At 43.9% G+C, this 25,207-nt stretch overlaps 1 protein-coding gene across 1 annotated transcript in view; it reads right to left on the minus strand.

Annotated features, from left to right (window-relative positions):
- Positions 1-25,207, minus strand: part of LOC128885426 (serine/threonine-protein kinase 17B-like) — an 82,256-nt gene that overhangs the window by 268 nt on the left and 56,781 nt on the right. Inside the window, exons 2-6 of the mRNA XM_054139475.1 lie at positions 24,157-24,369; positions 23,546-23,684; positions 10,571-10,697; positions 9,037-9,265; positions 1-6,457 (exon numbers count right to left, since the gene is read on the minus strand). The exon at positions 1-6,457 is cut by the window's left edge and continues 268 nt beyond it. Coding sequence (XP_053995450.1) covers positions 5,434-6,457; positions 9,037-9,265; positions 10,571-10,697; positions 23,546-23,684; positions 24,157-24,369 — 1,732 coding nt within the window. The 3' untranslated portion in view covers positions 1-5,433. The remainder of the gene's footprint in view (positions 6,458-9,036; positions 9,266-10,570; positions 10,698-23,545; positions 23,685-24,156; positions 24,370-25,207) is intronic.

A 25,207-nucleotide genomic window follows, 5' to 3' on the forward strand; every position in this document is an offset into this window, starting at 1 on the left:
ATAATAATAATAATAATAATAATAATAATAATAATAATAATAATAATAATGATAGTTGAATAAGTCGGAGACCAGGGCGTGTCCGTGTAAGAGAGAGAAACGAAGCACGCTCTCCAACGAGGCCGAACCGGATGAAAGATAAACGCCACGAAAACAAAACGCGAATGCAAAGAATAATTAAATGCGATTATGCCGAACAGAAAGCAGACGGAAATAAATAACGACGAAATTGGCCTCGAGAAACGGTGCCCCGACTCGCTCGGACACACGCCCCCCTCTCCTGTAGTAACAAAACTATATTACAGGTATCTATGATTTTTTAATCTCCTTTGATTCTCAGAGGCATTCACGAATTCACGCGACTCACTCTCGCTCTATTCTCTCTCGCTTTCTCTCCGATCTCTTTCGCTCGTTGCGCACAGCCCCGCTGGCAGTACGCGATTTTTCTACGAGTCCGCTAATCGCTGTTCTTATATCATCGTGCGTCCACGCCTGTCGCCGTACGCGTCTCAGAATTTCAACGGACGAACGCCTGTAACAATGTTCGCGATGTCGAATTCTTAAGCGGCTCCTCGATCCACGAGATTCACGTCCGCCGGAAACGACGATTCGCGATTATATCGATTCGTATTCCCGGTCCCTTCGCGTTCCCTTCTCGCGCGTCACCGACGAGCAGCGGCGCAACCAGAGCCACCCCTATCAAGGAATTCGCAAAACCGACGGATTCACCGAACGCAGAAAATGGTTACGTCGATATATCCGTTCTTCGGAATATATCGGCGAAAGACAATCAATCGATATTGCGAAAAGGTAATTACTTTTATTTATAAATACACAGATGTAAAAAAAAATATTTGACGACCCTTATTTGAAAGTTCTGGTTACGCCGCTGGCAACAGAAGCCAGCTTCGTCACGGGGCGGGTCGACCAGGTCACTTAATTAGTACCTTACGATTACGGGGATTTATTATTTAGCAATATCAATAGTTTTGGTACAAGCATCGATACTACAATATTTTGTTCTGGATGACGAGGATGTATGTATAAAGATTCTCCGGGAGATCCTGCTTTGGACTGGGCGTGAATTTCATTTGTCTCTTAAGAAAGAAATTATTTCCTGGTCGTCTATCCTTTCACGAATATTAATATAGTCGAAATATCTCATAGTAAGAACATTCCCGCGAGAAAATATTATAAAATTACGTCAGAAAAGGTTTCGTTATTTTTTTTTTTTTTTATTTTTTTTTTATAGAGTTCCTAATCAAATGTGCTGTACTAAAAATATGGAATACTTCTAAAGGGTAAGTGACCTGGAATCCTCTCGAAGTCCAAGACGCCCCATCGACAAGCAAACTCGGCGATTCTTGTATAGAGCGTTCAAACGTACACGAAGGATGTATCAGGTGTACGCATAAGTTTTGCAGGAGTTGATTCAGCCGATCTTCCATCCAACGAATAAATAACAGATCGTTTAATCTCGATTGAAAAAATGTAGATCCCGTTCGATTAATAAAATAATTCGATACAAAAGCCTACGAAACCGATGCGAACATCTAAAAAATTTCGAATCGATCGAATCGCTTCCATCGGCGTCGACGCGTGACTCGTCATTTCCATTGGACACTCGTCCGTCCCCCTCGAATCTTCACGGCCATGTTTCACCTTCTCGTTTGCAAGGAACGTCACGAAGAAACGATCGAATTCGACGAGGAAGACGAGCGAGATTTATGACTAGCATTCAGGGAGCGCTCCCTTCGATCGCCGAAGTTCGCGCCCCGCAAGATTTATTCAGCGTTCGCCCTTATCGCTTCGGCTACGCCACGCAACGCAGAGGTCCGCGCTGCAAACGTATCTAAATATATATATATATATATATTTATTTATATATCCATATATTTGATTCACGGTGCGAAAAAGATCGCGACTTTAATTCGACAAAGTGAGCAGCCTGCGGATGTTCACAGAGGTGGGGAAAAATTCATTCGAACAACAGATGACCGAATCATTCGACCGAATAATAATAAATAATCGGTTCGAATTTATTCGACTACCGTGAAAAAATACTGTCACGCCGTAACACGAATAATGACACTAATTAAACTCGTAGCGCGTGAGCTGTCGTTTATTTATCATTTTTTATTCAAAATGTTCATTCAAAGAAGGATCTCGGCCACCTCTGGTCGTTCCATTCTCGCGAGTAAGACTCGTCCCCGGATATGTTTCTCGATGGCTAGATTTATCTATCTACTATCAGGGCAGTTGTTGTTCCGCTGCGTCGAGGGGCAGTAGTGTACGCAGAGATGGGCAGAATTCTCTTCGAATGATAGAATAGGAATAGGAATACTCTAACAAATTTCATTTTATTTTACCATTTTGATTCTGTTTTCTACTGGATAAGAATTTTGCCGATCTCGGAGTGTTTGGACATCCAGCGCCGATTGGACTCGCATCGTCTAATCGATCTCTCTCGGGAGACGCCATCGAACCAGCGAGAAGAATTGGAGACGCCTAAAGCTAGTCTAGGCTCTCAATTTCGATCGATCGACGCCACGATCTGTAAAAATCTTCCATACTAAGGCTAAGGCACTGTACGAACCGAAGAGGTCTCTCGTTCGTCGAGTCTTCTTAAAAGTATCGCATCCCCTCGCACCACCGCGCTCCCCTTCCTTCCTTTTGCAACTAAACAATGGGACGGAAGAGATGGAAAAAATTTTCACTCGAACACCAAACTAATGTTTACCCAATCTACGATCACTAAAACGTTTCCCTCTAGTTTCTTTATTTAAATACAAATTTCATTAGCTACTTCTTTATTCAAATATAAATTTTGCCCACCTCTGGTAAGAGTACGGTGGTGCGAACGGAAACGAAAATAAAAGTAGGCACTACGAGTGTGAGTTTGCGCTCGAGTTACGCGATGAATGGTGCAGGGTGGCTCTAAAGTCTGGAAACGTAGAAAAAGCCAGTGAGACGAGTTATAATTACTTTTCTCCATAGATTAAATATAGATTTTTTTTTTTAAAGAAGTACCCGGACTTTAGAGACACTCTGTATAGTCGTGAACAAAGTTAACTGACAAATCAAACCTAGATATTCAACTATCGATCGTGCTTCTGCTTCCGTTGCTACGGCGTAAAAGCTTCTGTCGATCTCCGAGATTCTGGATCTCTGAGATCCTGGATAAGTGGTGCCTCCGTTAGATCTGTTATCTGCCAATTAATTTTTTGTTCGGACGTCACAAGCACCTTTCACCGCGATACCAACTCTCGAACGTGTTCCGAACGCTTCCAATCGAAACTCTAATGAAGATCTTTATCGCGATCCCTTCAAATTTTGCCAGTGTCATCGTCGTCGATGAATCTTGTCGGGTGTTTGAGTCGTTGCAATTTTTAATTGGAAGCGTTCTATCACGTAATTCTCGAGTCTGCTGTGCGCGCGCATACGATTCTCTTAACGCTTATCGTAAAGGCACCGAAGTTATCGAATTTCGAATTACTATTATCGCGACGATCGATTACGATTATGGCTAGTTGGGCGAATTCACCGGTCGGCACCGAGTCGCTCGCGCGAATTACCACTGTGGCCCGCTGGGCGAACGAATCGACTCAGGGAAAGAGGTTCGAGACACGAGTTGGAAGAATTTTATTTCAACGAGAAATTACGTACAGCAGTGTGGGACTCTATTCGTTCAAGCATGATTTTATTCTATAAATCAGATTGTAAGTTTTGCCAAAGAAATAACGAATTGAAAATTGCTCCTCCGTTATTTATTATGTATAACGATTTATTTTGATGAACAAATTTCTGTATATTAACAATTGTAATTTTTGTTCACATTCATATTGACAAAGAAAGATAAATTCAACGGACCCACGATTAAGTATTATAAAATCTTCGACTCAAATTTTGTTTTCTTCGTCAAAAGGCGCGTTTTTTGGGATATGTAGCATACAGTACACTACATACTAAACAGTCGGAAATATACATATGATTGTGAGAAACAATTGTACACGTGAATCCAAAAACCTTAGTACTTCGGTTCTCCAAAATGGCGGCTTCTCTGATGGCACAGAGGCTTCCCACGCTTCCAAGTCCCATGCCACATCCGATATACAGAGATCGTTGTCGGTAAAAGGTGAAAGATACGGTAAAAGGTTCCCCTCGACAAATAGTAGGAGATTTCCCGTGTCGATTCTCTCACACGTTGGACCCCAATTTTCTCCAGCGAACGATCGTCGCTACTCTGGAATCCCGAACAGAGTCTGACATATGCTCGACATTTCCTAGATTGCGTAATAATCGCGAGGTTCGGATCCCAGTGACTTTCGCATCGCCAACGACTAGGTGCAACTCGGATTCCGCTTCTTTCCGTTCAGCTCGAACGGACGACCGGTCAGTCTATCGGTAATGGCAGACAACGAGTTGCCAGGCGACGCGTCCTGCTCTCTCGCATTCTATCATTCGATCATTCAACAAAAAAAAAAACCCTGCCACCTCGAATCCAATCATTCCTATATACAACGACGAATCCTCGATTCGCTCTTGCGTTATCGTACGATAGAAACATTAGAAGAAACCCTCGAAACGCGACGCAACGAGCAATGTACCGTACCCCTGGAGGCGGTCCGGTCGCTGTTTCTTCCCTCTCGTAGAATCTCGGTCGTCCGAATATTTACAACGGGCGTCACGAATTACCGGTACACGTTCCGCTTAAGTATTTACAACAGCTGAAACAAAGGGTGCCCCTCAAAGGATACCATCCGGGCAAAGTCGAATTAACTTGTAGGATTTAGAGATAATTAATTAATAGGGACATTAATTCCAAGCAACACGACGAACTTGGACATGAGCTAGCTTTTAATGTTTTCTACATCCTTGTAGCAAACAACGGTTTTACTTTTGACGTGAAAATAGCAGCATTTACTCGTGTTTAAGAGAGAAGATTTTCTCTAAGGATCTACATTTGGCAAAAATGATTCTCGTCTCTCGTGTCGATTGAAACTCATTCTCAGAAGCTCACGATTTACTCGCGATTAAAAACATTTCAGAAAACTACGCAAAGCGAATACTCGAATTTCAAATGCCTGGCAAAAATAAATCTAATTCTTTTGTGACGTTCATTCGTTAATTTTGGCAGTCCCAGATGTTTAAATTCTAAATTCTGAAATCTAAATTCGACGCTGCATCCGGAGACTTCTCGGCGCGAGAGGAACACAGCCTTCCATCGGGCTGTACCGCCTACTTTGAAGGCACCCCGTATACATCCTCGGTTATTTCGACCGAGTACCGATTCTTCCCAACGGGCGATACCGAACTATACTGTACACCGTAAAGTTATATGTACAACGAGTCCCCTGCGATCATCCAAGCGTCGACGCGTGACTTCGAAGCTGCTCGGGGAAGCTCGTCACGGACGAGACGTTTTCTAAGCGTCTACGATGCTCCGTGAACCTGGAACCGTCGAATCCGTGCCTGCACCGACTCGCACTGCACCTCGCTGTACCTGGTGTACCTGCCAGCTCTGACCGGTTCCCGGATCACCACCAGGTTGCCGCTCCTTTCCCTGAGCGCTTCCAGGCTGGTCTTTCCATGGCCTGTGGGGGGACTCGACATCTTGGCGATCTTTGCGTTCGGCGTTTCGGAGGTGAAACGGCTGAGAGCCTTGCTGACGACCCCGCTGCACTCTCTGGGCCAGACCCTGTTGTGCTGCTGCTGATGCCTGGGCTCCCATCTCTCCGACCCGGAGTCCGTCGCCGCGAACGGAAAGCTGGCTCTGCCTTGGCTCTTTCCGTAGAGGATGAAGTCCAGCGAGTCGTCGGAGTAGATACTGCTCCGGTCGCTGGAGCTGTCGGTCGAGATCTCCGAGACGGTGTCGCTGCCACTGTCGCTGCATTGCTGCTCCTCTCCCAAGATAAACACCGGCGTACATTTGAAGACTTCGCCAGCTGGCATCGTGTGAGTAGCAGTCGCCCTCCTCTGCGTGACGTTGGCGGTGACGCTGGCGCCGTTGGAGCCGGATGACTCGATGATCACGATCTCGGTACCGGAAAACTTCTGCGCCAGGGAGTCCATGTTCCTTTTGAAGGTGTCCCTGCGGTCGGGGCTCAGCCCGAATCTGATGGGTTTGGCGGACAGTTTCGTTTTGGAGCAGAGGTTCTCCGTGTGCGATGAGACGGCTCGCGTCGTAAGCTTCGACTCCGTGCTTTGGCAGATGTTCGTTGTCGACGATCTTTGGCCCTGCTTCTCCGTGTCGTTTCTCGGAGCGGACGTCGTCGATGGCTCTGTACTCTTCGCGATGGATTTCACGGGCGATTTCGTCTCTTGCGAAGACTTCGTCGTCGTTTGGATCGAAGACTGGTCCATCGTCGGGCAGCTGGATGTGGAAAGAGGCGGTTGGGGATCGTCGAACATCCCGAACCAAGAGTGTTGGAGACATTCCGTGACGGTCAGACGTTCGCTGGAAAAAAAAAAGAGACAGGGTTGGATTAACATCGGATATTTGTTTTTGTGTAACTGAAATTTAAACTTGTTTAGAGAAATTTCTCAATATGGATGTAGTCTCTTGGACGAACTATATTATTATAACGTTTCAGAGTGCATGTTTGTTACATGAAATGAAGTTAATCCAACAACTTCGACAATTAGAAACGGTTGAAAATTTGCAGCTGATATTCCACAGTTGATTTTTCGTTATCGCTTCGAACATTGTAAGTTGGGTTCGACAAGTGCTCGTCCTAATCTTGTCCTAGCCTTTATCAGAGGTTGTTGAACGTTACACGAATAGCCTCTGAAGGGGTCTCTCTATGTAAACAGTCTTTCCAGTAGGAAATCAATAGGGTACGGTATCTTTTTGCCGTGGACTGTATCTTGTCGAGGAACGGTGCTCGCTACGTCCGGTCGTAGACTTTCCGATCGGTTGACGTCGCGACATCCGGACACGAGCTGTAGGATGTCTTGTAACGGGGCCGGGCTGGTTGCGTAACGTGCGACGAAAGAAGTGAAAGAGCAGGAAACGCCGACGAAGACGACCTATGTAGAACGAGAAACGACGACGACGAACGCGAATCACGACCAAACTGAACAGTGGTATAAAAAAAGGGGGACCAGGTAAAATTTAACTAAACATTAGGACTTTGAACTGAATCGATACACTCGTTATTCGTACAAATTTTCCAAAATGTTTGGGACAGATAAGAGAATTGAATTTTGAACGAAGAAGTTAACTTTTATCTTAGCTTCTTTGATTTCTGTAAAATGTCGCATCGAGACGCGTTCGCCGGTCGATAGTTTCCACTTGAAATACATTTGCAAACTTCTGTATGCAATCATTTAACGAAAGAGCGAAACAAAAAAGACGCGAAAGCGAGAACGACGCGCGTATGTATGTACCTACGTGCGACGATAAGGACGCGTCGACAAGGAGATACGCGAGGCATCGCGCTGGAAGGGCGCGGATATTGCGGATGGGGACTTCCTCCCAGCTGTCTAACTGGTCGACGATAAGGAAATCTACGAGTTTTTCAGCGGAACTCGTTCGGTGCGCCGATGTCTCTCTTCCCGTTTCGAAGAAAGTCGTCGCGCGATGGAATGCCGACCGTTTCTCGCTTCCACGTACGACCGACCGATGCAGGAAGCCGGACGATCGGGTTTCGAGAGCTAAGGTCCCGAGTGAAAGAATCGTCTCGGCTAGGGGAAGAGGTCCCGTGAACGGGAGCTCCCTACTCTCTCCCAAGGAGAATTCCCTAGGTGAAACTCCGACTCCTTAACGAGCTCCTGTGCGCGACAGTGATTTGAAGTATTAAAGACTCCCGTTATTTGAATAAACAGGGGTACTTGATACAAGATTTTATTTAACCCGTCCACCTGCGAGATGTCTCGTAGTTCAAATTGATCGCGGTTACTCGAGGGATAAATTTATAGCCTTTATTTCATATAACAATGCGAAACAAGAGAAGAAGAAGAGGAAGAAATTCATTTAAACTTAATATCACTTTTTATTATCAAAATAGTAACCCAGATTACACATCGAGGGAGAACGCTTTAAATGTTCCTGGCAGTAAATGGGTTAAATATGGGGATACATGTCTGGAGTTGTTTCGGACCGTTTATAAAATAACAAAAGGCTTTGGTTTACAAGTGAACGCCCGCGCCGCGGTGTAAGCAGTTCCAAGTATCAAATAAATTCTAGATACCTATTACAGAGGTCGATCGACTGGTCTACCGATTCCCTCACTTGTTAAGCCTTAAGTACCTCCAAGCAGGATTCGGTAACGAACGAAACGTCGCGTCCGCTTAGTATGGCTGGATCGTGCTCGAGACATTTCCAAGCGAAACGCGGCCTCTAGTGTGTTTATCTGCCACGAAATTGCGCCCTCGCTTGTGCCTCGTGGCCCGATAACAGGCTAAGACGAACTAGCGGATAAGTATTATCGGAGAGCTACTTAGAATTCCGGCACTGGTGAAAATAATGCCTTCGTGGAAGCGTGGCGCGACCTACCGAGAACGTTTACCGCTCACGGCTTACCTCGAAGCGAAAGAAGATAGGCAGAGCCGGCGCATGGATCTCGGAAACATTGTTAGTTACGTCGCGCGCACGTTGGCATTATTTAGCTTCTAGGAACGAAAGCAATCCATCGAGTTACACAGCGAACGCATCGACAACGACATTCCAATGACGATGGCCCTGGCCAACCGTTACGTACTCCATGAGCTAGCCACGGAACGCCGGGCACGGATGAAATTTGATTTTATTTGCGGCGGGTAGCGATGGAATCTCTCGTCTATATACTTGATCTTCGTTATAATAAAATGATAGCAAAATAAATAATACAATGGTTTCCTTCACTTCTATCGGTGAGAAATTTTCTAATTCGATGTCAAACGAATGAAAAACGACATTACTGTTCATTGTTTAATTATATAATTCAAATTCTAACTTTTGCTCGACGAATAAAATATCGATGTCTAATTCCTTATTCGATGTTTAGAGAAGATATATTTTGGTCTCTAAGAATTACAGCGATTAGAGTTGCTTACTTTGGATCCTTGACCATCAGTTTGCGCATGAGGTCGCGAGCACCCTCGGACACGTCTTCGAACAGGTCGTCGGGAAAGTCCAGTCGACATCGGCTGATGTTGCAGAACGTTTCCTGCTTCGTGTCGCCACCAAACGGAGAGCATCCCGTTAACAGGACGTACAGAAGAACTCCCACGGACCACATGTCGGTCGCCAAGCTGATTGGCTCGTAGTTTAACACCTCGGGGGCTGAAACGAACGCGAAATACAATTTAATACTTTCAATTCGCACCGCAGGCTTCTCATTAATCAGTTCACGAGTCAATGATAAGGAGTAAACAGTTTTCAAATAAATTGCAAGCATTACTATTGTATTATTAAATTGTAACTAGCGACGTTAGTATTACTAACTGTACAATCTATGTGGAAGGAGATCGAAGGAACTCTAGTTATGAGAAAGATTATAAGAAAAAGAAGTGCAGTACATTCCCACAAGGTTTTATTTAAATCAGAATTTTCGAAAGCTTCTTCTTGGCTGACGACGTTTCTTTAAAAAATAGTTCGCTTTGTATGCGCACTTTGTAAGTTTCGCGCTGTAAATTTCTGAAAAACTTCGTTGACGATTAAGGAACAATTGTCTCGCTGGAAGTCGTTTGGAACGCGAGACACAAATATGGAAACAGGAGCGCAAGGTCGCGAGCCGTACGTGGGAACCACGTAAGTTAACGTTTGCCAACAGCACCGTGGAGAGCACGGCTGGAGTCGTTGGCCAGAAGTCAAAAGTAATCGCAGGAGTGAATCGCGGAGGCTCGTAAAAGGGTCTTCTGGGTCGATGGTCGAGCCACGTGCGGCTTTACTGCCGCTCGAGAAGTGGCTTGTTCTGTTCAATTATGCAACGGCCCTGTTTCTCTAATGGAATTACGCGGTACGAAACGTGCGAATAACCGAACAGCACCCGTCGGGTACCAGGATGTTTCGCCAGTCGAAAGGTAAAAAGGGAACCGAAGGTAACGAGTGACTTGATTGAGGCTCTCAACCTTCGGAAATCGCTCAAGTGATTTGCAAGACTTACTGGAAGAGGGGAGTAATAACGATAAGGAGTTTATGAAGGTGATAATTGCCATCTGACATGCGCTTATTTTTATGCAAATTATAAAATATAATAGTTTTGATTTTATTTCCAAACGTTACTGTGTATATAAACAGAGGATCGAGCGAGAATGACAGAGAAACGCGAAGAGTAAAGGTCTATTTACACGTATCCGTAACGTGTCAGTTCCGTATCCGTTCGGTTCCGTAATGTTCCATCAGTGTCAGTGATTTTAAATATTCTTCTGTTGTTTTTCAATGGACGTTTCAATGAACCGACACGTTACGGATATGTGTAAATAGACTTTAAAATATATATATACACATGTCGAATTGAGTAACCTCCTCCTTTCCGAAGTCGGTTAAAAACGAGTAAGAAGCAAAGAGCGTGAAAGCGCGATTAAATCTAATCGTTAAAGTCTAATTGTTTGCTAAACGAAATCTAAACTAACCACCTTAACTTACCAACATAATCGGGCGTGCCCAAAATCTCCCTTATGTCCGCGCCGTGGCTGATGTACCGGGAGATGCCAAAGTCGCAGAGCTTCACGTCGCAGTTGGGAAACTCTCCGGTGAGGACCAGATTTTGCGGCTGAAACACGTCGAATGGCGAACATTGAATGGCGAATCCTCTAGAAAAGAAACACGGAAAGAAAAGAAAGGAGAATTACGGGACAGGAAACATCGGGGGACCTGAGCGCCGACAATGGGAGTATCCAGTTCAGGATAGAATGGAAGAAAGGGTTCCGTTGGTGGTCTAGCGACAAACGCTTTTTCGAGAATCCTCCCCTCCGCCGGGGGCACCACTCAGGGTGGACAAAAGGGCTCGTTATTTTCTTTCGTCGTGGCGTATAATTGCTCGCGGCTACGCAGAACGCTAGGGGAGAAGAAACGATCATATTTTACCGCGGCGGAGGCGGCCGGCGCGATTAAGCGGCACGATGCAATCTTCGCGGGTTTAAGCTCCCCCAAGGGCGAACATTGTTTCATATTTTATCCGGGACGTGCACGTACACCGGGGGTAAATTATTTCGGCCGAGACTTGTCGTCGCAATTACCAGCTTGACCAGCGAACCATCTTTTTCCTTGGCTGAAGCGGTTCGCTGCACAGTGGCAACCAGTGACGTATCGTCCCTTAAGCAAAAGGGACATCTGCCTAGAGCCCTGGCCAAAGGGGGTCTCGTATAAATCAATACTATGCGACGTTGCTTTAAATAATATTTAAACGATTATATCTGGCTCTGCTGTGTATCGTTTATGGATGTAAGATGAAAGATTATGAGTTAGATTTTACAGAATACGGGGCAGATTAAAATTATTCGAATATCCATGTTTTGGGACTTCTTTGGACGTTAACATTTTTAAAACAAATATTAGGTTGTACCAAAAGTTTCTTTCGCTTTACTAATAAGTAATACATGGACAATAGTCATGTTTTATGTTACATTACTGAATTGTGCACGATTCATTTTGCTCCATTACTGTCACAACATGAGTATCTATGAAATTAGATTGTTTATTTATGTAAACACGAACACATCAAATAACTGAGTGCAACTCGCGAAAGAAACTTTCGGGGCAACCTAATATATACTGGTATTGAGAATTAAAACTGTTGAAAATATACAGTTACTGACTTCAATATTCGGACGCTACAGTTTTCCTGAATTTGTTTGTTATTGACTTGTATATTCCTTTTGCCAGTAAACAGTGTTCCATAATTTAAAAAAAAAAAAAAAATAGAGTTCTCATTAAGTTATTATTTTCTTGAAATTGGTACTCGAGTCTCGTTTCTCGGTCCCATTTCGTCTTGGGCCCCACGAAGCTATAACGCGCCACTGCAGGTGGAGGCCCCAACGGTCGCTAGCAACATGCATTGGAACGGCTTTTTCCACGGGGACGCACGACGAGGGTTTCAGCGATCATTACATGCCCCGTGCCTACGCGATGCCACTTAATTAAACGTATTTAATAAACGACGATTCAGCGGCGCTCGTCACGTAATCGGGGCAATTAATCGTGCCGCGAGACCATGTACTCGCAATTTTTCCCCCCATCTCGGGACTCTTTCTCAGCTCCGAGCGGCGGGTTGCAAATAATTTCAAAGAGAAAAAAGTACAACGAAGAAGGGAGGTCTCGTGCGTGACACGAAAACGTAATAAAACCGTACAAGAAATCGACCGCTGTTTTTGTATTTCTTGCCTCGATTTCAACGAGTAGCGTTGTAGAGTGGCTATTTGTTTTATTCGCGAACGCTACTTACAGAGGAGAACCGACGATTCAAATTTTCTTTACAGTTTTAAATAAACATTATCGATATCTCGACACATTTCTCTTTTAATTTTCTAACAATTATCTGAAACGAAAATTTCTGTCATTTTCGTTTCGAGGTTGGTCAAATTGGATTGGTTAGGCTCGCCGTTCCTCGCCCAGGCTCGACTCCTCGTACTGGAACTAAAAGGGTTAAAAGCAGGACGAAGAACAAACCCTCGGGTCGCTTTCATAACGAAGTAATCTTGGCGAGCTCGCAATTAACGAGGAGCGGACGCGACAGACTCCACGAGGCGAAAAATTAATCCCATTATCGTCTCCGCTGATATTAGGATAATTGTGCTGCCGGGTGCGGGGCATAGGCTGCAAACATCTGCTCGGTATATAGTCGAGCGTAGGGTACGGGAGCGGACCGGTGCCGGTGGTAGATTTCAACTGTTGCAAGGTGCGTTTTTCTCGGTAGCTCGCGTTACAAGGGCGCAGTTAACGATCGTTAAGCGTGCTCCAATGGCTACGCGCGGTGGCACTTAATTAAAAGTATCGAATAAACGACGATTCCCAGCGTTCGCTAGGTAATCGGTGCAATTAATCGCGACACTCGACCGTGTTTCACGTGTGCGACGTTCGCGTATTTAATAAACTGCTCGATAATGACGCCGTTTCTGGTCGCACGACCGCTTCGTCCATGCGGCCACGCGAAAGGATAATCGTCCTCGCTACCTGGGAGGTCGTAAACCGGTCGCGTAACGTCAACAATAGACATCCCAATGAACTTTCGCCCCTTCTTTCTCTGCTTTTACCCGCGGCGTCTATCCAGCTTCGCCGCGTCTCCTTTCCACCAGCGAGCCTCTTCTCGGCTGGCGGCCAGACCATTGTTCGATTGTTTCCACCTGAGGGAAAAAGTGCTCCCCGAGGAGATGAAAAAATAATCGAGAAAGAGGCACGGAATCGTGGCTAGGCCGCGGACCGACCTTTCTTATCGGCGATCGTTTACATCCGCGTATCGAAGCCTCGAGTAACAGCTCGAACAACCGCCCACGCGTCTTTCTCGCCAAGCCAATTCCGTCGAGCAGGATCGGAACCGATGAAAAGAAGCCGGGACGAATGTTTGTTTAATTTTAGATCGTTAGTATCGACGATTAGAAGGTGATACGTAGAATTTCAATGGAACGCTTATATTTTGTTGCAGATATTTTGTTTCATAGACGCTGGTCAGGTGGGAAGCTACCTACGTAGCTCCAAGTTCCTAGCGTAAACGCGAGCGAGTGGCCGTTGCAACGATAGCAAATTGACACCTGCGGTGAAACTCTCGGTGCTGTGTAGCGTGACAGAAGCGTTTAAGGAGAAGACTTTCCTCCCCGGTTGACTGGTTCGCGGTGTTATCCTTATTTTCGCTACACACAGACTTAACTGTTTATAAGCCCTTGGGCAACAGCCAACGATCACCAAACTTCTTCTTCTTCTTCAGATTACAATTTCGAATAACGAATAACAGATAAATTATGATTTCTAAAAGGTTCTCATAAAACGCACACGCGTTACCGAAGTTTCGTTAAAAAGAAATCGGATATATTTCGTACCATACCGAGTCGAACGAGAATAGACGCTTAAATATCATCTTCCGCGTTTAATTGTAATAACATGTGCTTTCGTTTAAAATGAAAGAAATCGGATACATTCCGTAACGCTTGAATCAAAATCCGCGGTGAAAATGTCGTCGAGCTGAAAGGGTCGAGAGAGAATAAAGTAGAAACTCCGCACGAATTGATTAATAAAAGAAAATTGAAAGAGAAGGGACGAAACGACGAGGACAGCGACAGGACTCGTCGGACGAGCTCGAGTTGGGCCTGTACGGGTTTTGAAAGCAGAAACGGGCCCACGAACAAAACGTCCCACGACCTCGTCGTTACCGAAGCACTTTTGAATCGCGTTTATTCGTCGTACGTCAAACGTCTCGCGATGCAGTCCGGTCACGTTCGACTCGTAACTCGGTATAACGAAACGTAACGCGCAAACTGAATCCACGAGCGGAACGAGCGTGCACGTCGGTCCTTTCCACTCGCGTGTTGTTCCTACAACCTATCGTTCCATCGAAATTTTAATGGGGGACTGATTCAACGACGATGAGGGAAAAACCATGCGTTCGTTGGAGCGAGACGATCCGAATCGATTTACAGCGGGTACGAGTGGACCAGGACCGAATTAATCTTCTCTTCTTGACGACATTTTCGTTAAGGCGATACTTCGGATAATTTTGCGAATACATGACAAAACTCCGTACGGCTGATCTTTACAGATTCTACCCATAGAAGTTTTTAACGCAGATAGATAGAAAACTCAAAGAAAAAGCTATTCAAACTGGGCAAATTGGGTCAAAAACTGAATAATACTAAACAAGACGAAATCAAACTGAACGAAACCGGTCAAACCTGATCGAACAAAGTGGATCAATTTTGAAGAAAACTGTATGGAACTGAACAGAACCGATGAAACCTGGACGAACAGGGCCAGAAGTGAACAAATGTAAACAAACCTGTCGAGAACTGAACGAACCTTATCGAACAACCCTTGAAAGGATTTGAAGTGCGAAGAAAGTTTTTGACCTCTTGTGACAGAAGTAAACGATACAAGCGATCGTAGACGTCTGTTCCGAGGGCGGAACACAGTCGAGGGAACGGTCGTTCGCCAAATCCCGGAAGTCGTTCAATAAGGAACAAAGACATTTCCATAATCAGTCGTTACGAGGTTCCTGCGTCAACGGCGTTTTGCGGACGTTCCTCGAACCTCGACGCGACCAGCGCGGGCGTAGGGATCGATTACCGCGAAAATTATTGCGACCCGCGCGATTCACCTTGGCAAATAGGATAATCGAGCGTTCCGCTCGTTTCCTTGTTGAACGCTCAAATATTTACCGCTGTGGCTGTGATCGATTCGTTCGAATCGACAATTTCCAGCCGTAAAACGACGGTCGGGGCTCGAAAGTAGCCACGGTCGCTTGAATATTTACCTGATTCTAAAACGTATTCGAAGACTTGCTCTGTTGGAATATTTACTAATACAGTAAATTCAACATTTTATTTCGCTAAAAAAATAAACGTAGAAACAAAATCAAAACTTTTAACGAATAAAATTAGTATTTCATTATCTCGTTGTACGCCATTTCCAATGCGATCGGTCTTGAAAGTTTCCATCTGTTTTCCAGGTCTTTTCCAGAAGAATAATCACAGTGATCAATCCACATCGATTTTTATCCGATAAATAATGATCGAGCACTCGAAATGACTACCTACGTTTTGCTTTGTCTATCTGTTATCCATTATTCGAAATTTTTACTTCGGTAACTATCTTCGCTAGAAAGCTCGCTATGACGCGGTTGTGTGATCGATGAGATCTCCGATCGATGAATCGTAATGCATCTCCGGTGCAGTCAGATCTAGCGTCTCCCGTGGGTATTCATGTGCGATGCATCTATCGATCTACGCGGTGTCTAGGAAAGTGTAACAGGTGAGACAGTTCCCGGAGCACGGTCTGTCGGATGTCGTCGTTTAACTTAGAATGCCCGCAAAAACTGCAGGAAGGACGTCAGCTATTAAATCAGGGTTACACGTCCATCCGTCTCTTTAAAATAAAAACGCTGCTCGATGTATTTCTCACGATGCCGAGCATCCGACAAGCCGTTCGTATCGTACAAATTTCACCCTTATCGAATAAAAAAATATCGCGCGCTCGAGGATTCGTTAGAGAAGACCGCCGCTAAATTGTTGAAGATTTAAGCGAAGATGAAAAGCGACAGATTCCAAAGATGAACTGGAGGAAGCGATATTTATTTTGTTAAGTATATACTTCTTTATACAAATTTGATACGTTATCGCTCCAAACGTTGAGCTCTAAACTTTCTTCCGAGTTTAACGTTCACGTAAATTATAAATGACAAAGCAAAAGAGGAGTATAAAAGTTTTTGTACTTTGCATTGCGCTTCTGGTGCGATAAAAACGTGTCGTTGTTGTAATAAATTGAGACGCCGAAGGAGAAATATTTGTAACCAACGAGCGACGAATTTATAAGGATCCGTCTCTCGCGTTCATTGAAACTTCCGGCGGTTGAGAAAAGGGGGAAACCCGCAGACGGTTGCGCGTGGGGACAGGCGCGGCATGAATGTAATCAAGTTTGGGGGAACAGGCGAGAAAGAGTCGTTCCCCGACTGGCCAGCGTACGAGTTGAACGAGCTCGATTCACACGATGCGAAAGCGTGCCGCGATCAATTTATCTCCAACGATCGGCCAACGCCGCCATAGAAAACGAACTGTTTCCGCGTAATCGCGATTGTTTGTACTCTTCGCGGCTAAACCCGATTTCTACGATAAATTTCTGCCGCTCCGTTGCTTTATTACGGGTTGAAAGCAGCAAGAAGGACGCGGACAGAGAGAGAGAGAGTGATTTATTTATACGGTTCGCAATTAAATCCAATGGATCGAGAAGAGCTCCGAGGGTGGGGATCCGAGTGCACCCGTACTCGGCAAATTTTCAAACTTACTTTCTTCGAAAATAAAGCGTCACATGAACAAATTTTATTCTACATCTTCCATTCAATTTTTTACGTAGAATCACCCCCTATTCCAGGAATCCAGAAATCATACACTTTTACCAATTTCACGTTCCCATGTGCTTCACGCTCCCAAGTTTATCATGTGTGATCTGCGGATCTTTATGCAAAATAAAATCTTCGCGAACGTGACTACAAACATTGAACCTAAATAGAAATTAATTTTATTCCGCAAATATTATAACATGAACTTTACTTTCGATCTCTTCTACATTCTTGCATATTGTTTGCATTTCGTAATTTCTTGCACGTTCATATTTCCTATGAATGGACAAAGATCCGCAGTCTAGTAATCACTAATAAAGTTTATCTGGACTTCGTTGTCCCCTCAAAAGAGATATCCATCCATCAGTGCAAAGGGTTGAAGTACAGAGTATGAAGTATAGAAAGGGCTATACTACGCTACCAAAATTCAGATAACAGATCTCTGCTCGATCATTGAAGAGGATCGGAACTGTACAGCCATTTCTTTCCTTGTTACGATGAAAACAGTCGTTAAATAAGGGTTACCGGTCACGTTTGCTTCAGCCTCGGATAAAGTGCGGATCGCCTTATTCCTCGGGCCCCCTATCGCGTTCCGCGGCGAAAAGAGGCGCGCCTCTGCGCTTGACGAGCTCGGCTATCCCATTAAGAGGCCGATGAATCGATTTCATCGAACGCGTCTAATGAACGAATGGTCAGACGCGTGCATCGATCCAGGGAATTCGAGCCACTGACCACCGCCACTCGAACGGAATTCTCGGTAGGAGGCCGATACTCCAACTACGAAGGCTATACCAGAGAGTTCATTGATGAATCTCTCCCTTTCTCTATGGAGGTCGATCGCCTCGGCTCCTTAGAAAATCCGATGAAAAACTCGCGTGAAAGCCGGGAATAACACCGAGTCACGAAGGTTTCCTCGAAAGGCGTCGCTCGATGACTCGATCGCTACGTTTTGCCAATTATTTTCGAGCCTTGGTGACACTTGATCGGTACTCTTCTTGTAGATATTACTTTACGGCAATATAATCCGACTGTTCTCGCAGACCCAATGTATTTTATGCGTTGCATAAATTTTGTACACTTAATCAATTTTATACGTTGCATACATTGTGCACTTTATTTATTTATTTATTTATTTCAATATATACGGGCATAGCCCATTATGAAATTAATACAGTGTAGCAATTATACATTTGTACATTTTATATTCTTTATATATTTGATTCGTATATATGGATATACATATGTACACACAGTCTACGTGTGCTCGCATTTTACTGCAATAATATTTATTTATTTTATTAATATATATTATATTTATTTATTTTAATTACAGCTTCATTTTTCATCCTGTGTAAATAGCATCATCTAAGAAATCGAAACATCGTCTATAAGCTGTTTGGAACGAAGATGGAATTATTCCTTATTTATTAAATAATACAAATTCATATCTGCTGCGATATCATATATCCCAAGAGTATTAATATTCGAATAATCGACCAGCATCGCCGCAAACTGGCGCGACTTTATCCGATGCATATCCAGCTATGCGAGTGTACCCTAGAAAATGTATCTCGACCTCGGGGATCTGTGGTAATTGATAATTACAGTGATCGGTCCGTTCGATCGTTGGCTGGGCGATTCGATAAACGAGGCAACCGGTGTGAAACGCGCCGATCAACGATCAATTTTCGCCCAGCGTTTCTAATAGCGACAATTGTATCGTTCGAACGGCTGCGGCGTTTCTGATCCCTGGAATGCCGTCGTCGAGCCGAATGTTAGGGTAACTACCGGTTGAACGGTCGATCGATTCGACAGGCGTGCAATAATAACGCGATATCTAAACCGGCGCCAAAGACCACCCGTCCGAGCTCCTATGTTTGCTCTCGCGTCGATGATCGACGGCCGCGTCGATCGCTCCGCTTGAAATCGGCACGCGAGGAACGAAGGAACTTCGAAACGCAGAGCATGAACACGGATATCGTAACTTTCAATGAGATCTATGAAATTTATGAAATCTACGAATTTTATGAAATCTGTATAAAAATCTATGAAATCGTAGTGAATGTAAAAAATGGATCGACGGTATTTTAAATATGTGCGAGCGTAGCAGCGTGAAACCGGCTTCGCGAGAGTGCACGCTGGCGCCCGAAACCTCGTGGATGGCGGCCAACGAGGCCTTCTGGAATCGGGCCAAAGAATTCACGTGCATTTTTCCATTCATAACAGCAAGTTCTATATTTAGGTCAGCCATATCGCGCGAATTCGTGGCACGACGGTATTTTAAGACGAACTCTGAGAACGATCTGTATGTGGACCGGCGTATCTCGAGACACGTCTGGCAAAAGTTTGAGAAGTTCGACGCGATCGAGACGAGTGCGTTGACTTCTCGATTGGTTGCACGCGTTTAAACGGGAAAGCCCGAAGAACGGTGAAAATCGTTTTTCCTTTCCGATCGGCGCGTCCACTCGACCACGCTCTCGCGATCTTCAACAACGCGAACGAAATGTATCAGTTAAAGAGTTAATGATCGAAAAACCCGCCGCTAACCGAGCCAGAAAATATTTGTGCACCGAACGCGAGCTTTCGCGAGATCCTTTCAGTTTACTGTTTTCATAACTTTGTTTACATTTTTACTGTTTCGATTGCTGTCTAAAGGAACATTATTCGAAGTATCTTATTTAGTTGTTTGTTAATACATTATATTTCGAACATTCACTTGTCTTTTTCGTCAAGTGAAACACGAATTTTGCGAGATGAAAATATTTCATGTGAACCGCTGTCAGAACCGTCTACTATAAAACGCGTTGTTCGCAATATTGGACAAAATATTAAATCTATAAAATATGAGTGATTAAATTTGGATGGAACCATTGAAGCGGGCCGTAATAGTGATAAAGAAAACGTTAGAAAAATTGTCAAAAAGAATTGTCAAAAAGAATTGTCAAGAAGAATGTCAAAGAGATATTGTGCAACTACGATTGTTTGCGTCTAGATAAAATTGGCCCCGGTGTTATTTGTCTGTTTACTGGCGCACGCAGGAACGATCTTAGCCGGTTGTCGCATAAAGCAGTCGTTTTCGCGTATCTACATCGCACAGAGTTAATCTTATCGGTTGGAAAAGGCCGAGATAATTCCAGCTGATGGGTAATCCTCGCCGATATCTGTCCAGGTGAGACGAGATAAGACAATATTAAAGGTCGTCTCGACGAGCAACCAACTAAGCAGAAGATCATTTTTATCGCGTTAGTTCAGTCGAAATCGCGCTATTTATTTACACGAATTACGGGCTTAAAGTATAAATATAGTTAAAATTTGAAAGGAGTTAGAAGGATTAGTAGCGCCAGAGAGTCAACTATTATTCAATATTTTCGCTGTCGTTATAATTTCATTAACCAGAATTTTAAACATACGTCACGCGGAGTATTGTGCGTAACTTTGAAACAAATCAACCGGGACAGTTACAAATTTAACAGAACCTTGTATACACGTGTACAAATGAACGTGCTGAATTTCGAAAATATACGTCGATTACTTCAGCAGAAAAAAAAAAGATCACGAAAACTGCACGGAGAATGACAAAAATAATAGAGTACCCCTTTCGAGCGAATTTAATCACGCCTTCTCCTTGGTCGTCGTACACACCTGGTAACCTGCATCCCCGCAAATTGCTATCAATTTGCGAAAGGCGGGTAATTGGGTTGCATAACCGCGATCATAATCCGAGCCGTGGCGGCGGGATGAATAAAAAACGTGTAAAAAATAAACGAAGGAGGAAGGCTGAAATACCCGACCGGGACCCGCGCTTGTGTGTCGCCGAGGGAATATTATTAATACGACTCGTTCGCCTTGGCTTACCCATATCGATCACTCAGATAATCGATAAACAACGTATACACGATTATACCTACGCCCTGGTTCCCGCGTCGCGGTGCTCGCGTCGCGAATTTGCGAACCGCCAAATAAGAAAAATCTTTGAAGGTTCCAAAGTACAAAAGACGCTTGCATTCGCCTAAAAGGTACATTTTCGCGGATCGATAATTAATCGATGATGTTATCAAGTACAACAGACAACTGCACGGGTTTAAAATACATTTCTCGCGTGTTTGAATATTTTTATCGGTATAATGTTTATCATTCCCGAGTGCAAAAGATCCTCGTATTCGGTCGAGATCGGTTTTCTCGTGGTTCGAAAGTAACTGATCGAAAATAAAATATATTTCGTTTGAATATCGAATGGAGTATTTCATCGAATTTCATCGCCTGAAATTAATTACTCTCGTTATTCTCGCGATAAAAAAGAACTGAGAAAAGACGCATCGAGCTATTCGAGCGTCGATCTTTCGACGACGAACGGGATGAGGCTCCCTCGAGGTTGGGTACAAAAATAATATCGTAGACAGAAACAACACCCCATTGGCGCCCGTTTCGTCGGGATTCCATCGCCGTGACTCGTTTGCTCTCTTCTCGCGTGCTCGTCTCCCGCGCACGTGCCGCAGATCTTATTCTCATCTTTGCAAACGACGGTTCCTTCATGGGAACGAATACCGCGCAGAAAAACGCGAACCATCCGTTCGTTGCCGAAAATTAAAAGCGTTTGTTCTAGTCGGACGTGGGCAAAATTTTGAAACGAAGATAAGGAGTAACTATTTATCATCATTTAGCGAGGGGATTGTCACGTTCGATAGTTATTTGAAAAACGAGAGCGGGTGCGTGAAATGCCGAGGGTTAGAAGTGTAACATTTTAAATACAATGCTGAAATTTTATTAATTCTTCCCAGATATATAGAAGATTTCGTTATTTTTTTTTTTATTTTTTTTTTTTATTGCAAAAACAAAAGAAACAACCCTAAAAATAATAATAAGTCTCCATCGGTACATTTATCTAAAAGCGGGCAAAATTCTTGGTGGGTAGCACACGATTGCCACTTTCTAGTGAATATTTGAATTCACGAGAAAGTCACTTTCCGTCATCGAGAAATTGCTGGACAAATTAATTCATCCCCCCTTGCAATTTCTACATCGTTCGTCGTGCTAATGGCGGAGAAACGGATAAGAAAATAATTAGAATTCGCGATCGACGCTACGTGACTGAAAGTTTCGCGTGATCGAGCTTTTGTTTAAATTATTTTCTAAACTGAAATGAAATTGATTCCGACACGAGTCTCTTCCAACATCGTACGTTGATCCCGAATTAAAAACGTAGGCTGTACTCGTAGTCTTTTCTTCTTTTTATTTTAAATCTCGTTTTTCAAATCCACCAAGTCCCTTCTTTTCTAATAATAATCGTTTCGGTCGTTATTTCACTTTAGCCTACAACGTTTACGCGTTCGAATTGTTACGTAGCGAGACTTCAAACGAATCTTGAACAGCTACGAAAATACCCGTTAACGATGCGAATCGCATCGGAGCCGTCCCGAGGAGCGATTTTCGCGCTCGTGGCCGGAGTTTTGGCAAAGATCACCGTATTACACGGATACTTTTACATAATGATTTAGGTCGTTCGCACCGACCGCGACGCGGAACACGTCGCCACGCTGAGAAACTGCCAGCCCCGCCTGAAATTTCGTCGTTTCGTTGCCAACCAGTTTCCTTTTCTCCTCGAGCGACGACGATCTTCGAGATTAGGCGCAACGAGTCGCAACTAGGCTTTCCATCTTTTTCGATATCACGCTCTCCCGGTATATATTATAACATATATGTACATATTATTAATTTACTTCACATTATTACAAAGTAGCTGCTATCGTACCTGAAGATGCCCAATAAATTAATAAAAAAATGTATAAGTTTGAATTTGAAACATCTGAACGTCGACAAAGAAATATTATTCCCTTGGATGACACCGATTCATCGTAAATTAATTTGATTAATTTCTTGGCTCGTACTTTGAAACCTTAATCCACTTAAGAATTCCGTAATCTTCGATCCGGGAAAGATAACCGTAATCGCAACCGTTCTACATTTTTCCCATCGCGTTCTTCATCCGCGACGGACGGACGTGCGCTCGTGCCAATTCCGCGAGGAGGTTTTTCAACTCGAGCGAGAAAAATCTAGATAAGCATTATTTGCAGGAACGACAATCTACCAGCTCTTATCGAGGGCTCTGTTGTTTTTTACGAGCCGTCTGATACGAGACGAGGTTCCGACCGCGATTCTGCGGTCGTCGAGCACGCGGACAATTGCACATGAAATTTTCCTCTAACAGGGAACCTTGCGCTCACACGGAGTCTTCGTATTTGTAGAAAAATTCAGAGATCTATTTTTACGATCAGATTTTGATTCCATTCATTGCGCAAATTGATTAACTCTAGACTACGTTGTTTTTTTTAAAACAAATTACTCATTACTCAATGGCTAAACAAATTTTGTCGTATAGTGTTAATCTTCATTATTCAGGAATATTATTATTAATATAAACAGTTACGACTGTACCAAGTGCATTGATACTTAAATTTCAGATTTTTCAAAAAGTGGAGTCGATCGATTCGTGGAACGAACGACTCATTTAATAGTAGAAAGTCTGAAGTAGTATTTATTGATGAAATATACCGGGCGCTTGTAAAGGAGCTTATAAGACTCACCTTGATGTCGAGATGGGCCACGTTCAGGGAATGCAGGAAGGCGATCCCGTCCAAAATCTGCTTCAACAATCTGGCGACCTGTCGCTCTTCTGGAACTTCGTCTCTGTCCAGGATCATTTGTAGCTCACCGCCGGAGGCCCTGAGCAGGCAGAAAACACGAAGCTCGTCAACGATCGAGAAGCTAAATACACCTGAGAGTTGGAGAGAATGTCCCTGGTTGAAGTGCAAATTTAATGATCAGTATCTTCCAAGGGAATTGTTTCATTATCGACAAGAAAGACACATTCGTATTAGATAGACGAGAAGACGGATTCGTCTCTCGTCGTAACCACCACTCGGGGTCATTCTTTCCATCTCGTTGTAGTACATACAGTTGCCGCGGAAAGTATGTTGCCAAGCCTGAGAAACGTATCGATCGTTGCTAAATATTGGAGCCTGACAAAATAAGAATAAAAAAAACTGTCCACATATTAATTATTAGTACGTAACGATTAACACAAAATGATCGATGAACTTTACAACGACGAATAACTAAAACACTACTTCACCGAAATTCACCGCGTGCGACAATGATTTCCACGAACGATAAACAATGCGTGGACGCGACTTACAATTCCAGAACCAAGACCATCTCGTTGTGCGTCTCGAACACCTGATGAAGAGACACCAGGCGAGAACAATTTGCCGCGGCATCCAGCACCGCGACCTCGTGAAGCGCTTCCGCCTTCAATTCCTGCGCTCGTCGCCTTTTCCTCAGGAACTTGGCGGCCCACTGACGACCGCTGGACCTTTCCCGACATCTCCTCACCGTTGCATATTTCCCTCTGCAAACAAACGTCAAATGCAAATTCAGTATTTTTAACCGACTTTAACCGGAGGTCACTCACACCTAACTAGTAATAAATTAGATTGAACGTTTGTGAATCCAACGCTTTAAATAGCAAAGAAAAATAAGACACTGGTCGTGTGATTCGACGTATTCATCTCCGCGTCTGAGGTGTTTTAACGAGTAAACGGGTCAATTAGAACGAATCGTTGCGCAAGCACGGATTACGAGTTACTGGTAGAAATCGGCGGCCATAACTTGGTAAAACGTGTATTTTTCTCGGACGAGCGTGACGAACAACGACGGTTACGAGTGAAGTAACATTGCGCGAGCAAGTGGTACGCGTAAACGCTTTACTTTCGCTCTTCCGTTAACGACCAAGACGCGGATACGTTCCCCCGCGCTTTTCTAAATGGTACAGCTTACCTACACGCGCGTTAAGGTACGCGTGCGTCGTACGTGTCACGTACGGCGATTGAAGCAAATTGTTCGCTTTTGGAGCAGAAACGAACGAGGTCGTCTTCCGTTGTAAATAAAAATAAATGATTCATACGAAATTACAAAGAAAAAAGATATCAGTCACACTCGTCGTTGCAGGTCAAAGGGTCAAAGAACTAGTACTATAATACATAAAGAGAGCTGATTTCTTCGTAAGAATTTAACACGAATAATATATATTTTCTCGCATCTGAATGCTTCACATAAATTTAAAGCCAATGAATATACACACGTGCACATTGTAAAATTGTTCTCATTCGTTAATAATATCACCAACTTGAATAATCCCTATTATTCCGCAGCTCCATTCAACATCAACACACGCCGTTGTTAAAATA

Source organism: Hylaeus anthracinus, unplaced genomic scaffold (assembly GCF_026225885.1).
Source record: "Hylaeus anthracinus isolate JK02 unplaced genomic scaffold, UHH_iyHylAnth1.0_haploid 0, whole genome shotgun sequence".
Lineage (NCBI taxonomy): Eukaryota > Metazoa > Arthropoda > Insecta > Hymenoptera > Colletidae > Hylaeus > Hylaeus anthracinus.